Raw genomic sequence first — 16,176 nt, 5'->3', positions numbered from 1 at the left:
CTTGCTATCCCCACACAAACATTGTCCCATTAAGGGCAGTTATGTAACTTCCACAGTGTTTAAGGAGATTTAAGCCTTTTTGTAGCATTTATCTGTTTATTGTGTCCCAGTTTATTCAACGAACGTTTCCAAACTTTGCACAATATGGATCCCAACAGTATTTAACACAGCTAACCAGCAAAACATGCAACACTACCAGGCTGTGTCAAAAATTGCACTCATACCCCAAGAATTAATATTTCAGTCTATGAATTTCTGAAATAATTTGTTCCAAATTGGTCATTTTTCTGGAGCTTTAGTTTCTTCTACTTAATGTGCCTTTAAGACAATGGACATCTCTTGGTAAAACAATCAGAAACAGGGAGAATAGTATTCAGTAAGTCAACACTGAAAAAATCTAGAAGATATGAACCAGGAGGACATCACATTTCAGAACCTGTCACATAAGAAAAGACTTTTTAAAGGAAAAACCTTGTAATGATTTTAGTGTCCTTTCAAGCACTTTAAAAATCAGCCTCATTCATCTGAATTTCAGCTCTGTGTATCAGTAAGGATGCCTTAGGTGGTTTATGAATCTTGTATCTCTTTCTGTCTGCTCCCTGCAGCTGTACTCTGCTGAAGCTAGTGGCATGTCCAGATTTAGATCCAGAATAGCTCAATCCCATCTTCTGAGGTACAGTCTTCAGCAGCACATGCTTATGCTTAATCTTTAATAGGCACTTTGCTTTGAGAGCATTCCCCTTTGAGACAGAAGTGGAAAAGGGACAGTCTCAAATACTTCAGTGGCACTACTTGTGCTTGAAGGCATTGCAGACGTGGAAAAATAATTCATCCCCTGGCAACAGAGGCTGATTCAGCATGGGGGGAGGATTACTTTGGAAAAAGGAATATTTTTTTCCGTGTAAAAGGCTCCATAAATCCAGATGTTATTCCAGTAAGTTTTGTTCTTGTCTGTAGTATTTACACAGTCACTTATAGTTTGATAATACTGAGTATCCTCTTGCAGTTTTCAGTCTAATTGATACAGAGGAGTCACCAGAGCAGGGGTTTCTGCTTGCAGGTTTGTAGTTTTTAGGTTGTCTCACTCCATTCAGGTTTCTTCTAAAACATCAACTAAATCCATGTAGATGATGTGAAAGTGGCAGTTCAATCAAGTTCAATACAATCACTGGCTGTGCAGGTGAGTTTCAATTAAATTTTCCTCTTTTAAGGTTTGTTATTAGGTATAAGATAGAAGCTTTGGAATAACATCCTTTCAGGAAAAAAAATGCCAAAGCATTGGCTTGTATCTTTTGAGAAGCAAATTAGAATTATTTTTTCTTCTTTTACTTTAAAAAGCTTTAGTGCAAATTTCATCATATATGTTCATAAAGGCACTTTGATCATGTCCCTTGCAATTATTTCCCAGTTAACAAAACAGGCCATCACACTTCTAATGCTTCTTGTTTATGGTGATGTCCCAGCAGACACATCTTGAAGGGTGTCCAATTTAAATACTGAAGAAATAGCACTAAATTGTTTATTACCATACAATTTTACTAAATAAAAGTGTAGTCAGGAGCTTGGGTTCTGACAGATTGGTTGGAAGTAGTTCCTATGCTATCACTGTATGTTAATGTTACATATAATCTTTTACTGTCTCAAGTTTGTCAACTGAACATAAAAACAATATCATATGAGATCATTCTCTCACAGAATAAAGCTGGCACAAATTGGAGTAATATTTCAGTAAGAAATAACTCCCCAGAGTGGCAGAAAAGGTTCTGTGATGTTACTGCAGGAACAGTGTCTGCCACAGTGCAGGAAAAACCTACAGAGTTCATGTGTGCCCTACTTTCTTCCTGTTTCTACCTTCCAGAAGATTTTCTGCCTTCTTACAGCAAAGTGATGTGAAAGAAGCGTTTCTGCAGCTGTTTTTCCTTTGGCCTTTAACAGATTTCAACTCTGTGGGCCAGGAATGGAAGTATGTTCTGGAGTTCCTGGTCAGAAACATCCATATTTGTCCACAGCTCAGGCATAACATTGTGTACAAAAAAAGCTGTTTCTGAAAGCAAGGTGAAACCACGTTGGGTTAATGTGTGTCCTGAATGACATCAGGCACGTGGCTTGTTAGTAAACAGAGTCAGAATCTTTTTCTTTTCCTCGGCTCCAAACAAAGGTACAATGTCCTGCTAAATGCATAGGACATCCCTTCTCATCTCTGCAGATGGGAAGGTACATAAAGCCAAAGCTGGCAAAACTTACATGATGAGAGTTTTGTAGAAGCTTTATAGGGAAAAAGCTTTCAGCTGAGCTCAAGATCAATGGTAGGATCATGGCAGGAAGTTTAACAAAAAGCCCAGAGCAAGAACAACAACAAAAAATAACCTCAAACAGTAAAAATCACCTTAGTTTGTATCAAGTCATGCTCTATTGTTAAGAGGATCTGTGTAAGAGGAAGGAGATCCCAGCATCCTGAACAGGGACAAGGGAACATTCCTGTTAAGCCTGTACTGGTTGCAGTGCCTGGGATAAGTGCTGCAGTGTACTCTCAAGAGACTGGATCTGCTCTGGCTTAACTTCCTTCTCCCTTGCTGAAGTTGAATGATGAAGTTTTGCTGGAGCAGTGGAAAAATCTTCAGTCAAGATTAGAAGATGCTCTTCAGAAGACGAAACCAGGAAAAAGACTTGGTCTTACAGTAGTTCTGTCATACAATAAATATTCCCTTGCTTTTCCTGGACAAGAACTACCTTCCTCACCAAATGGATTTAAATACTGGTAAGGACTGTGCTTTCTGTGTTCCCTTACAGTAATTTTCAAAAAATCACATTTGAGTCCTCTTTGAGGACAGGAAGGTGCACTTTGCATTGATGGGAGAGGCCCTGTCAATCCTGCTTTGTTTTGAGACAGTGTTTCCTCTCACTACAGTCTAATATCTGTGGGTGACTGTTCTGTAACATCTTGCTGAAAACAAATGGTAGATATCTTTTTAGGTTCCAGGGCAAGCTGTTCTCTGAATCATTTTGTGAGGAACTGGGAGCTTCAGTGCATCAGGGATAGCCCATTTAACTGGGGGGTTTCCCTCTTAGAGTTTGGATTTGGGAGCAGCCTGGAGCAAGATCCTCATGTCTAGGAGTGCTTTCTCAAGATAATGTGCCATGCGGGCTGCATTTGTGTCAGCACAGCTATTGAAGGCTGAAATTGCAAAGTTGATGTGTTCCTCCATAGGGTTGTAACAGACTCCATAGCCATCTGGAACCACGGGACCAAAACACATCACACAATCTGTCTTGGCTGGGACCTGTGGAGACAATGTGATTAAAACCTTCTGACCATTCAGAGAAAAATAAAACCATCAAATGCAAACAGCTCTGTGAAACAGAGGAAACCCATCCCATTAAACTGCTCTAGAAGGGTCTTTGGTCAACCTCACCTCCCACCATATATGCTGGATTCTACCATTTAGCAGCAATGTGTTTTCCTCTGCATTTGCACAGGAGTGCTTCCCCTCAGGGTTAGGCTGTAGTAGGTCACAAGTAGAACTATTCAGTAAGAATCAGAGCACAGCACTTAACTCAAAGCTGTTCTGCCTGCTGACTTCACTGATCTCACTTGGATTTAGACACCAAACACTCTTTGTGATCCTGGCTTTGGTTATGTTAGTGTTTTACATGTCTGTGAAGGACTGTGGCAGTTTTAAGATCAGATCTGGAGCTTTATGATATTGGCAGCCAGCTTAGAAATTTCTGACCCAATGTAGGTGAGGTGCTAACATAAAAGAACTGAAGAGAAACATGGAGAAGGAAACATGAAAAGGAATAGAGAGTACTTCTGGCTCAGATGAGTTGTACCTGGCTGGTTGAGAGATTGAAGTGCATTGCAACAGCATAGGCTGTGTCCATGAAGAGCTCTGGCATGCTCACCAGGTCCTCGATTGCCTGGAGCTTCAGTCCCAGGAGGTGCCGGTCAATCGCGTTGCCCCGTATGGCCTGGAGCAAAGCAAGGATGGACAGATTAAAGCCAGGCCAGCAGCAAGTGAGCAAAACTATTTCTTTGGGTTAAAGAAAAGAACACTTCTAAAAAGTCTCTAAGGTTTGAAGGAAGCTACATCTTGCCTTTAAGACCAATAGTTTTGTTTGTAAGGACTGTGAAATTAAACATACCAGTGGAATCAACCTTACAGTACCTGCCCATGGACTCCCTCTGGTTTAAGGGCTCCTTGTGCAACTTTGGTGTTTATCAGCAACAATGATGGTAAGAAATGAAGCTATTGTAATATTTAATTCTCTCCTTTAGGCTAGTCACAAGGGACACTTAAGACACCAGCTAGAGAGGATTCAGTTGGTGACCACAGAGCACTGTCGGATCAGAGTCAGACCTTTGCAACACTAATGGCCACCCTGCTGTGTCAGGAGCAAAAGGTGTTCAGGTCTTGTCTTTCCCCAGAACTCTCATTTGCTGGGTAAACCCCCTAGCCTGTCTGCACAGAAGACACTCACCATGTCTGTGTATTCTCTGTGGGCTTGCGTGGCTTTCCTCAGCAGGTCTGCTTTCTCCTGGTCCTGAGAACACACACATCTGTTTAAGTTTTTCTGCAGAACAGAGAACCTCATTTTGGCTGTTCTCTAGGATAGAGGACATTTCTGCTTTGTGTGTCTATATGAAACTCATTTATATTTACTAGATTTAATTTTTACATAATTTTGTTTGGCAGCATTACTTCATTCTGAATAGAGTTCATCCACCAGTTGCAGAACTTAGTTTGAGTAGCTAAACACACTTACAAAGGACTTTTTGATGGGCTCAGAAATGTCCACATGATGTTTCCTAGACTTTCAGTACATATAATAGAAAAGTCAAATCAAACCCCTGATGTGTAAAGATACTGCAAGCTATGGTTTAGCTCAAAATGGGGTACAGCCCTCCTTAGCTGAAGCCAGATGACACAGGGTTAGCCAAATAAGCAGCTTTTCTCTTTTCTGGATTCCTCTTACTCCACTTCTTTGAGATCCTCACCGATTTGTCAGGGCTGTCCATGGATTGCACAAACTTGAGGGAGTCCACAGACGTGGAGCGGATGGTGTCGGTGCGGCCCAGGCGGAACATCCTCAGTGATGCGCTCTCATACGTGGCACAGGAGTGGCCATACATCCTGAGGCAGGGAGGAGAGAGCCACACAAGTGAGTCTGCTCTGGGAGAGCCTTTTCTGTACCACCTTTATCAAGCTCATGTGTTTAAGTCTGTCAGTGAGGAGGTTGAGGAATGACCTGTGGATGGTCTTACCTGTAGTATGCCAGCTGCAAGGCCAGCTGGATAAAAGCATCAGGGCTTATCTTCTCTGACTTGGGGAAACCTTTCCCAAATTGATGAAAGACTGTGACTTTGATATCCAGATCTTCAACCATTCTACAAGGAAAGAAAGAGGAACTGTTCCTTTGTTTGTTGCTCGCTCTTGTAATGCAGAGGAATGGATTTGCTTTCACAAGGCTCAGAGGGAACAGGCCATCTGGATCTGACCTATGCAGGGACAGAGACCTCCAGAACACATAGATCTCTTTGGGCAGCACCACAGAGGTAAGAATTTTTGGCAGCTGCTGAAAATCTTCACCAGGTTAGATGGTCGTGTGTGTGTTTATGTTTCAGTATTTTTAGCTGAATCCAGTAAGGCCTTGCTCTTTCTTAGCATATGGGATGAATCAGTAATAACCCCTTTCCAGCACCTCTGACCTTATTCCTGGCAGTGCTTTTCAGCTCAGCTCAATGCTGTTGAGCCCACAAGTCACTGGGAAAACTCCCTGGCTGCAGTGGGGAAAGCCTCATTTAAACCACTGACAGGTTCCAAAGGAGGACATGAATTACTCCCTCAGTCACCCACCCACTTCTCCACTGCTTCATACTCACATGTTGAGGTTTTGCTTTGCCTTCTCTATGTCATTCTTGATTTCTGGGGTGATGTTAAACCGCAGCTTTTTGGGCATTGGCAGAGGAACCGTGGGCGATTTGCCCACCTCGGGTTTCTTCCTGCACAGAGAAATGGTTCTGTTTGACCAGACCTTTGGCATGAGGCTCAGCTAGGAATGCCAGAGCCTGGATAGAAATGCACAGGAGATACTCCCTAACACCTTGTGTCACAGTTGGACAGACCCCTCACAGTGCCAATAAGGGATCTCCCAACACTGAGGAAAAGCAGGGGCAGGACTCACGTGAACTCCACAATGTGATCTAGCAGAGCAACGATGGGGGGGCCTTCAGAGGGAGCATGCTCATAAACCAGACCACAGGAGCCATCTTCAGCAATGATGAACTGGGAGAGAAGCACGAGAGGACAGTGTTGAAGACAGACAGGCAGTGTGTGAGGCAGAAGATACCCAGTGTCTCCCTGTCTGTATCAGAGCCTGTCCTTGCACACTGAGACGTCTCCATTAGCAGGACAGCAGTGGAAGCCTTTCAGCAGGTGCAGGAGATCTGAGAGCACTGTTAGAGGTCTGCAAATTCCCTGGATAAGGGTGTGCCTGAAATATTGGTGTGCTCAGTGCTTTGGCCATACAGAGAGGTTCAGTGGTTTGAATTACCGAGATGCACCCACAGTACAGAAATAACATTGCCACATGCTGGCTTACTCTTTTCAATCAGCTGGAGCATCTAAATTTTATCCCCTTGGTGAAGAGTTTCAAATAGGAACAAAACAGCTGAAAGCACTGAAGAGTTCAGCAGGTATGAGAAGAGTCCTCTAAAGCACCATTGCTACAACCTGCAAGCCAGGATATACCAACTAATGAAGGAAAAGCTCCAACACCAGCTGCTGATGAAGGATCTTAAGACTGAATGGAGAAGAGATCAGAGGGATGCTGTGGGATGGCAGTGCATGTTTCAGAAAACAGAACAAAATGCCAATGGGCAGCTTCTGGCAGAACCAGGAAAAGTGACAAGCCTGGAGGAGATCCAAGGAACGGGCCTCCCATCGTTTGGGCTGCCTCCGAGCAGATGAGGCATTGTTCACCGCAGGCAGAAAATTGATTTATAAGGAACACAAAGACCTGCTGCACTGAATAAACGTGGGCAGAGGCAGACAGAGGCAGAAAAGAAACAAAGTCCCTGAGGCAGCATTGAACACTGGTGACTGCAGGGGGAACCACAAGATCTCACACCATCAGCCACCACTCCTGTCTCCCTTGTTTTTTCACTGTCTTGACACGAGGACTTTTCCTTCAAAAGGTTCCTGGAATTTCTTTGACTTTGTAGTCTCAGGAAACATCTCCAGAGCCACCTCTTCAGCACCTTTAGAGCATCAGTTCTTACCTGCAGGGTTTTGTCAAACCATCGGTTGCCGCTGTTCAAGCGGCTGCCGCCGCCGTGCAGCATCTGCGCGGCCACACGGCTCTTGTAGATGTCCTCGGACACCCGGGGCATGGGGGCATCCAGGCACACGGTGCAGATGCTCTTTTCAATCACACGCACTGATTCCTTGTTGGTCTTGTCTGGGAGAGAAATGAACTGGGATTAAGAGGGGGTTGTGTCATTGGAAGGAGAGAAACTTGAGAGTGTGGTTTGAAGGATGCAGTGTTGGGTTCCCACTGTACTTCAGTGGGGGTGTACACAGCTATTAAAATTGCAACCAGCTGAGTTGTTGTAGGGGTGAACATGCTGGATTCACCCTCTTTTTTTCACTTTCCTTACATCCCACCCATTTGCAAGGAAACAAACTCTAGGATTTCACTAAACTTCACACTTTGAATCTGTATCTTGCAACCCAAAACTTACAATAGATTGCAATGATTGCTTCTTTAAGGTGGAAAGCTCATGTTACTGTCCAAAACAAGCTTACAAAAGAAAGAACTAGGCAGAGCACAGTGGGGAGGTTTGTTATTCAAGGATCTGTAGTGTTTGTTAGCACTTGTTTGTTAGGGGCTTTACAGACCTTTCAGGAGGTTGTTGTAGGCTTTTGCCCAGCTGTTTCGGTGGTTGGTGGTGAGGATCCCAATAGGTTCTTTATTTGTTTGGAGGGAGGTGTTCCAAATCTTCTCCAGCTGAATGAAGAGCTGATCTGCAGTAAGGGGTGATCCATCACTGTTGTAAACATCCAGCTCAAAAAACTAAAGGTAAGAAGGGTGGACAAGGACAGAGACAGAATGTGAGAGAAGATAATTATTGTCCAGTGCCTGACACTGGGAACAGCTACTTTGAGAAGGTAAGACCTGGCTGAAGAACTCAGCTTGCAAGACCTTTGAAGGATGCTCAAAATTGAGAGAACCAAGTCCAGCTTCTCCTGCAGGGCATAAATACAGTCCTAGTTTTATGAAGCCATGGTAACAAGGACCAATGAGGAATTCCTGTTTCTGAGACTAAGCTGCAGTGGGAGGGTTTGTTATCCAATTTCCACTTTCAGTTTTCAGCTGCAGACATGGTCCCTGGGCTTTGAGAGACAGGAATTGCAGGGACAAGAAACAGAGGAAGACAGTATTTTTCTGTCTCTAGCAATTCTGCCACTGGCCAGAGGAGATAAAGGGAGCAGGAACAAATCCCTAGTGAGGCAAACCTTGTGGGCAGAGACTTTCTGTTATTTCCTTTCCTCTGGATAACAGCTAGCAAAGGGGACACCTGCACCTCAACAAACCTTGAAAGCCCAGCAGTTTCCCTACCTGGAAGTTGTGAACAACTGTGATGTGTCTGGACTGCTTTTTGCCTTTGGCATAGTTGACAATGGAGTCCCGCTTGGGCCCAGGAATGCGGCAGGACGAGAGGATCTGGTAGTACTGGTTCATACAGAGGGGCTTCCCGCCCATGTACTCCACTGGAAGGGTCTCACTGGAGACACAGCAAGGTAAGGAGAATGGAGAGAGAAAACAGATCAGTGGGAGCAGGCCTGTGCTCCCCACACAGGTCACAGGCTTAGCCCTGCAGCTGCACGCACGCATGCACGCACTCACGCAAAACCTAAAGGTGTTTGTAGCACAAAAAGGGGCTGTCCTTCCCCATTCCTATCAACTTTCTTAGTACAGGCTATTAAAAAATGTCTGTTTTCTGGCCTTTCATTTGGGAAAGGGAAAAAGCACTATCCTTTTACTGTGACAGCAGAAGATCAGATCTCTGGACCTACTCCATGGCTGTAGTTCTGAGTGATGAGCGTCTGATATGCTGATACAATTCATGAATTAGGCAGGGGTTCAATCACTCCCTTCTGCAGTCATATTCCAGCTACCCTGAACTTTGACTGGTTGTGTTGGTAAACATGTTTTTGGACCTTAAATGAGGCATGTCCAGCAGAGATTTGCTGGTGACCAAAAGAAAAAGGGTAAGGGAGGAACAAATTTCTCTAGAGTTTGTCCCATCTAGCTGGGAGATGAGAAACACCAGGAACCCAAAATTAGAGACTCAAATTCCTACTGCCTGAGCTGTAGCTTGTCCTGTGAGCAAACAGAAGTGCAAAGCTCCATGGGACTCAGTCGTGCTCTATCCCTCCAAGCATGTTCCCATGCCAATGAATGCATTAAGGTAAACAAAGAATGTGAAGACAGAAGAGTAAGTTGGCTTTTTTCCACTGGGGGGGACTGTGGCAGTGAGCAGTGCTGGGGATTACAGCATCTCTTTTCAAATATGTACTGTCATCTCTCACCTTTCTACATGGAAGGGAGATTTATGGACAAGGCTCAGCCTCTCTGTGACATTAAGAAAGGTGTGAGCTCTCAGGAGGGTCAGTAACTCACTTGTCAATCATGGTCTTGAAATCCAGGATACCCTCGATCAGCTTGGCAGCAAACCTGTAAAAATACCAAATGTAACAAGCTGAGATCAAGCACAGGCTGTCTGGGGCTGAGGGATGAGCTGAGAAGGATTAGCAGAACTGTTCTCTGCTCCTCAGAAAGCTCAGCCTTTCTGCCAAGCCCCTGTTGTGCCCATCTCTGGTTCATTGATACAGCCACTCTAGGCTGTGATTTGAGATTGCCAGATAGTCCTACCATGTGGCACTTTCTTTTTTTATGTGCCTTACTGTACAGCCATGGAACTCTGGACAGCTTTCAAGAAAGCAGGATTCAGTCATGCATTAATGACCCTCTAACAGCAATGTTTGCTACTGATGTGTTACAATTTGATCACATCTGAGCTCTGATTCTCAGCATTAAAACAGCACCAAGGGGATTTCTGTCCTTCCCTGGCCAGGGGCCACGCTGGAGTGTCAAGCCAAGATGCAGCTATTTCTCCCTGCATCCAAGACACCAGTGCTGAGTTGCTACCCCAGTGAACATCCTGCTGCTAACACAACTCCAGAGAACCTTCCTCTGGCATCGAGGGTTTGGAAACAAAGGCAGATGTGCTGCATGTGGACTCTGAGGTGTTGTGTTTACCAGGATCAACGTAAACACTGCCAATGCCAGCTCCCAGCAGGGCTGTGACAAGCCACATCAAGCTGCTTAGCTGGAAGTGATAGACTGGCCTTCTCTGACATGGGAGCTCCCACCTGTCCCTGTAGGAAGGAGGCAGAAGGTCACTGGGACAGGAGGTTGTGTTGGCTGAGTGAGGTGGTGCCAGCATTTGGCATTTGCAGGCAGTATCCTTTAGATTGGCTCAGCCTGCCCATCCCTAGGAAAGATCAAAGGACACAACTCCAAGAACCTAAGGATTCTGTGAAATGAGACATTCTGCAAATGTCAGTTTTCAATGAAAAATTCTCAGCATTATTGCAAAACATGAGGGAAACAGAGGAGAGAGTCTGTGTTCCTTTCCAGAGAATGAACAGCCTGGAAGTGGAGTTTGGGCTAGAGGAGATGGGAGAGGTTGATTGACTTGTTTTCAGCCAGCAGTTTTGCCAGGTTAAGGAGTAAAAACCCACCACTTTCCAAATTTGCCTTCTGCTTTTGGAAGCTTTAGTTTCAAGCTGCACTGTCAAACTTCTTTGTGCAGCCACAAACTATCCAAACACACATTTAGACTGTGTTTTACACAGGAGCCCACCTTCTTATGCAGCTACTGAATTCCACTAATTGGGCACTTGCAGTTCTCCAGATTATTTGGAAAACTTAAGAGTGAGTAATATGACAGAGAGATTAAGACATCTGTGTACTCTTGCACTGTTGTAAGGCTAATCCTTTGCTCAGGTCTATCGGGGAATGGGAGGGAGGATTTTTTCCCAGCCTCACTGATCCCCTGGCTGGTACTTTTTGATCTGCCAGGGCAGTGCTGACTGGTAACTGTGGCAAAGGTAACTGTGTAAAGGTTAGTGCTAAAGTCTTGCAGATGGATTCAATACACTCCTATGTGGTGGTTAAAAATTAAAGGGAGTCCATGAGAAAGAGAGGGCATGGCAGGGTCTGAGTGCCAGGAAAAGCTGATTACTGTGAAGTTTCCCAAACTGTGAATCACAATAGGGGACAGTCCCTGTCAGGCTCCTCCATCCCTCTAAACTAGCAAACTCCAGAGGCATTTCTGGGCAATCTTTATGTGCCTGGGTTATTTTTTATGCCTCCTTTAACTGCACACACAATCACAGTGCCTCCAATACATCCTCACAATGTCTCAAACCAGTGATGGGACCATTTTGCAGTGAAGGTCTGTGCTTGAGCAAAGATGTAAACATAGTTTCTCAGTCCTTGTTTAATACCTGAACCACTAGACTCTTTGGTTTTCTCCCCTGATTAAATATTTAGTCTGGTGCAACCAGGAGTTTCCTTACAGCCTGGAAGCCTTGCCCTTGCAGCACAGACAGCTCAGTCCTGGCGACCACACTGTAATTACTCACTCCCAATCTGCCTTAATACCCTCATCCCTGTTGAGCACAGAAAGCTCATCCCACCTATAACCTAAGGGAAAGTAGAAAAGAACTCACCTGAGTTGACCTTGTCGATCCAGAAAATCCTGCTTTGGTAAAACCACACCTGGGCTGGAGTGAACCACAACTGGCAGGCGATATTCCAGGTAAGCTGTCTTCAGCCACCAGTCTGAGAGCTGGGATGGAGAAAGAAAACATGCAGGGAGCTGCTGCTGTCCAACCCAATCCTGGCTGATGAGTCTCAGCATCCTGCCACCAGTTCTGCCCCACACTTTGCAAACCAAGTGTTTGGGGTTTGTACTATGCAGATAGAAGGGGAAAGGAGGATTTGAGCAAGACATGGGGGGCTTTTGGTGCAGGGCTTGAGCAGAGGGTTTCCTTCAGCTTCTTGGAGCAGCTGTGTGATGCTGACAGGTTCAAGCCTTCAGCAGCCACAGGCAGGGCTGGTGACTCCCTGTTCTGCCGTAATATCTCTGCTCACCCAAGTCCTCGTGAGGAGTTTGCACAGCCTGGGGAGATCAGCAGCAAACTGATCAGGAAGGTGATGCAATTAAAAGACAGGTGCCAGTGGATGCAGCCAGGACAAGGTAGAGAAGCAGATCAGCCCTCAACCCTCCCTAACCAGAGCTGGGGCCGGAGCCCTGACCTACCCAGTTCTCTGTTTTCTTGGCTCTTCTCTCCAGGCCTTTCTGCAGCCTCTCCCCGACGCCTCCCGGCTTGCGGAACTCAGCCACCAGCTCCTGCGTGTGGCTCAGCTCCTCGGGGCTGATGATGGGCTGCAGGGCCAGCAGGTACCGATCCAGTGTCTGCTGGAGTGGTGGCACAGGCAGGTGGGGCAGTGCCTCCTGGTGCAGCTGGAATCTGCCCGGGATCTTGTTTAGAGCTGTCTGCTTCAGCAGGCCACTGGGCCTGGCCTGCAAAGCACAGAGCAAATGTCGAGACAAAACTCCCCCCAAGGTAGCAAAGGACCTGGATCTAGGAGTCTCCATCCAAGCTCCTCTGTGGGCACAAGGGTGTCCCAGCCTGGGAGGAGAGCATGGCTGTGTGCTGTAGAGGGTGCAGGACATCCAGGAAAGCTGGGAAAGAGAAACTCCATCTCCCAAGATACCTATTCTCAGTTCCTCAGAGAAAATGCTGCTGGGATAATGACACATCTCCCCACTCTCTGGACACCTTCCAGCTGAAAGACTCCATGTGATGGACAGTCAAACCCTCCCATCCCATAGTAAGTGGGAAAAACATTATCATATACTATCAGAAACTTTCATTATTTCTTACAAAAGCATAAGGCTAAAAAGCAGAACCCTTGTGCCAAACCAAACCACACTTTTGGCTTTGAGAAGGCAGAATCCAGCTAAGTTTTGGGCAGGATTAAAATGCCTCTTTTCTGTCTATTCAGAAAACTGCAGGCGATGACAAAAGGCTGCTGTGATCCAGTTGAGTCATGTGGGAGCAAAAGCCTTAGAAAGCACCAACCACTTCCCTGGCTGAAGAAATAGAGCAAACCCAAGTGCTCACCAGGAAATCAACTCACCAGTTTTCCCCAAAAAGAATAACAACATCCTTTTGGATGAACAGGGTTGGACATTCTTCAGCTTGAAGATGTTTCAATAGTACTCTCAAGGTTTCAGTTCCCTCTGCACTTCCCTCTCCCAAGGATCTACTGAATCAGACACTCCTGCAGGACTCTGAACTTTGCATTGTCAGTGTACTGAGGATGCAAAGACTCAGTACAGCCTTCCAAAGCAGTGAGAAAACAACTGTCCCCACACCCCCTCCCAGCAGTTAAGCACAGAAAAAGCTGAATCTGCAAGGTGAGAAAGGTCCCCAGAAATTGCACTGTCTTTGGGCAGTTGGGTCTTTCTGGGACCTGGAAAGAGCTGTGAGATTGTGATTTGGAGAAGGAATGAGAAAAACAACATGAGGAGGAATTACTAAAGCATAAAAGAAGAGTGGGACTGGGAGGAAAAGAAAGGTGTTGATCACAGCAGCTTGGACATACTGTACCTTCTTTGCTTGCTTCTGCTTCCTATCCATGGCTGGTAGGACAGAAAAGACCGTAAACCTCTCCCTCGGCCTGTCTGGGTCTCCTCTTCCACCTGACAATGTGCTGCCCATGCAGGGCGTCACCTCATTAGCCAACTGCCACATGACTGCTCCGATCAGAGGGCTCAAGAGCTGGCACAGCCGCGGCCGGGACAGGAATTATCAAAACATTGGGTTGCGACAACGGCCCTGAAGGTGCCCCTCTGGGCAGCTGATCAATACCTGGCTAGAGCCTCTCTCTGACCAAGCTCTGGGCTCCAGCTAGGACAGAAGTGGGGATGTTGTTCTTTCAGCCTTTGCCTGGCCCATGAAACTACTGTGGCAGGAGAGACCCCAGTTTATGTCCTGGAGGTGGCACCATGGGCAGTACCTTAACTGCCCTCTCTCCTCATGGATGTGTGGTCATTATTGCAGGCTGAGACTTTGGGGAATTCTGGGTTGTCAACTCTTAAAAAAACCAAAAAGTATCTTCACAGCAGGGCAATGAGAGTGCCATGCAGTCACAAGGAATATCAGCCCTTCCTTCATGTCTCTCTAATAAATTGAGGGGCAGATAAGCAGAGTCTGCATAGCTTGAATAGAGTATGATGATTTCAAACAAACAGCTGCAGATTTTCCATGGGATAATAATGAAAATACCAAAACAAACCCATGGGAGCTACTGTATGTTAAAATGTGGAATGCATTTGTTAATCTTCCCTCTTTTTTCTTTCCTTCTTGTTTGGTTTGGGGTTAAACTCAAGGATTTGATGGGAGGAGGAACAGTGATCATAGCTGAGGAGGCAGCTGGCAGCAGAGGGAATAGCCCAACCCTCCCCACAAGCAGCAGGAAAATGAACACCAGTGGAGCAGGGTGTGCAGACAGGGCCAGCCTGTGGGCTGGTATTGCTGCCAAGCCACGTTCCAACACAGAAAAGAACCTTTTCCAGAGCCTGCAAAGCTGGTGGGAAAGGAAATCCACCTGCTGGGAGGCAGAAGGAATTTCATAGCTGATGCTTAGCACAGCCACAGCATTGAGTGTCAGGATGTCAGAGGTTTGTCTTTTATTTTTAAATCAGAATGTGGAGTGCCCCTTAAGCCCAGAGACAACTGGCCCTGCCTGGTCCTTCAGTAACTGTGAGTGGAACCACACTAGCTGCTGTTCTGTCTCCTCCTCTCAGGACCTGAAAGGAACTGCAATGAGCAGCTCCAAAGCCTGGCAGGGGTCTGACAGCTCTGCTGCAGGTGCAGCAGCATGGGCACGTTGGGAGCGACGGATGCCATGTCCCCGGGCTTCCCTGGCCCCTCCCTGGCCAGCAGCCACCTTCCTGCTATCCAGCCCCAACTGGACATCTCAGTACAAGAAAGATAAGGCACTGCTGGAGAGGGTCCAGAGGAGGACATAAAGATAATTAAGGGACTCGAGTATCTCTCATATGAAGAGAGTGAGAGGCTGTGTGAGTTCATCCTGTTTAATCTGAAGAAGAGGAGGCTGACAGGGAGTCTCAACAATCCATATAAATATCATCAAGGTGGGCGTCAAGGGGGTGGTGCCAGACTCACTTCAGTGCTGCAGTGACAGGAGAGGGAGCAATGGCCATAAACTAAAACATAAGGAGTCTTCCCTCAACATGAGAAATAACTTTTTTACATTGAGGATGGCAGAACACTGTGCCCTAGTGCCCATGGATGAAGTCTCCCTCTCTGGAGACATTGCAGACCCACCTGGACGGGTTCCTGTGTCACCTGCTCCAGGTGACCCTGCGTTGGCAGGGGGGTTGGACAGGATGATAGCCAGAGATCCATCCCTTCCAACCTTGACAATTGTGGGACTGTCATCTCCATCCCGGACAGCTTTCCCGGGCGAGCTACCGCCAGGCACGGGAAAAAACCAGCGGGCCTGGGGTCCTGACCTCGGCAGGGTCCCTGCCCCGCTCCCGGGGGTGGTGACACTGAGCCCACCCGAACCCACCCGCCCTCACGGCCCTGGCCAGGGACCCGGGCTTGTGCTCCAGGGCCCGCCGGGAGCCACCGTCTGCCCTGCCCCGGCGAAAGGCCCCGCACGGACCCGGGCTCGCCGCTCGCCCATCCTGTACCCTGCCCGGTGCAGGGACCCGCCCGGCCGCCACCTCGCGCCCCGTCCCTGGCCGGTCCTGGCGGAACCACCCCTCCCGGTGTCGCTCTTACCGCAGCCCTGGCCACCAAGGCAAGCATGGCCCCGCGTCCCGGGCCCCGGGCCCGCCGCAAGGACACCCCGGCCGCCGCTCCACCGCCCCGGGGCGGGGCCGCCCTGCCGCCATCTTGGAGTGGGGCGAATCCCGCGGTGCCATCTTTGAGAAGGGCAGAGTGAGTTTTTTTTTTTTTGAGCGAAGGGAGCTCCGCGACCGCTGTTGGAGCCACGTTGCGG

The 16,176-nt window shown here is 47.1% G+C and overlaps 1 protein-coding gene across 5 annotated transcripts; it reads right to left on the bottom strand.

Annotated features, from left to right (window-relative positions):
* Window positions 1-87: 87 nt before the first annotated feature.
* On the bottom strand, window positions 88-16,114 carry CRAT (carnitine O-acetyltransferase). Of its 5 annotated transcripts, none has more exons than XM_015644759.3 (15): window positions 15,957-16,114; window positions 13,752-13,854; window positions 12,395-12,658; window positions 11,802-11,920; window positions 9,685-9,738; window positions 8,620-8,785; window positions 7,899-8,073; window positions 7,280-7,458; window positions 6,184-6,284; window positions 5,882-6,001; window positions 5,264-5,386; window positions 4,997-5,132; window positions 4,480-4,542; window positions 3,832-3,969; window positions 88-3,281 (listed from the first exon to the last, which is right to left on the bottom strand). In XM_015644759.3, the coding sequence occupies exons 1-15, from the start codon at window positions 16,097-16,099 to the stop codon at window positions 3,066-3,068; spliced, it is 2,100 nt and encodes a 699-aa protein (XP_015500245.3). In that variant the 5' UTR covers window positions 16,100-16,114; the 3' UTR covers window positions 88-3,065. The 5 variants fall into 5 exon arrangements, with proteins under 5 accessions (XP_015500245.3, XP_033374346.1, XP_015500241.1 ...); XM_033518455.1 differs by having other exon boundaries at window positions 13,279-13,843; window positions 15,957-16,042; XM_015644755.3 differs by having other exon boundaries at window positions 13,752-13,843; window positions 15,957-16,036.
* Between the last annotated feature and the right edge of the window lie 62 nt (window positions 16,115-16,176).

The sequence above is a fragment of the Parus major genome, chromosome 17 (assembly GCF_001522545.3).
Source record: "Parus major isolate Abel chromosome 17, Parus_major1.1, whole genome shotgun sequence".
Taxonomy (NCBI): domain Eukaryota; kingdom Metazoa; phylum Chordata; class Aves; order Passeriformes; family Paridae; genus Parus; species Parus major.
The sequence above is the reverse complement of the archived record's forward strand: the minus strand, read 5'-3'. Positions and strand labels throughout refer to the sequence as shown.

What these genes read in the sequence shown, in the direction of transcription:
- CRAT (XM_015644759.3), bottom strand. Translation starts at nt 16,099, where the DNA reads ATGGCACCGCGGGATTCGCCCCACTCCAAGATGGCGGCAGGGCGGCCC. An exon ending in CCAAGAAAACAGAGAACTGG is followed by an intron (nt 11,921 to 12,394) that starts GTAGGTCAGGGC and finishes TCTCCATCCCAG; the next exon opens with CTCTCAGACTGGTGGCTGAA. An exon ending in GATCACATTGTGGAGTTCAC is followed by an intron (nt 6,002 to 6,183) that starts GTGAGTCCTGCC and finishes TTCTCTGTGCAG; the next exon opens with GAAGAAACCCGAGGTGGGCA.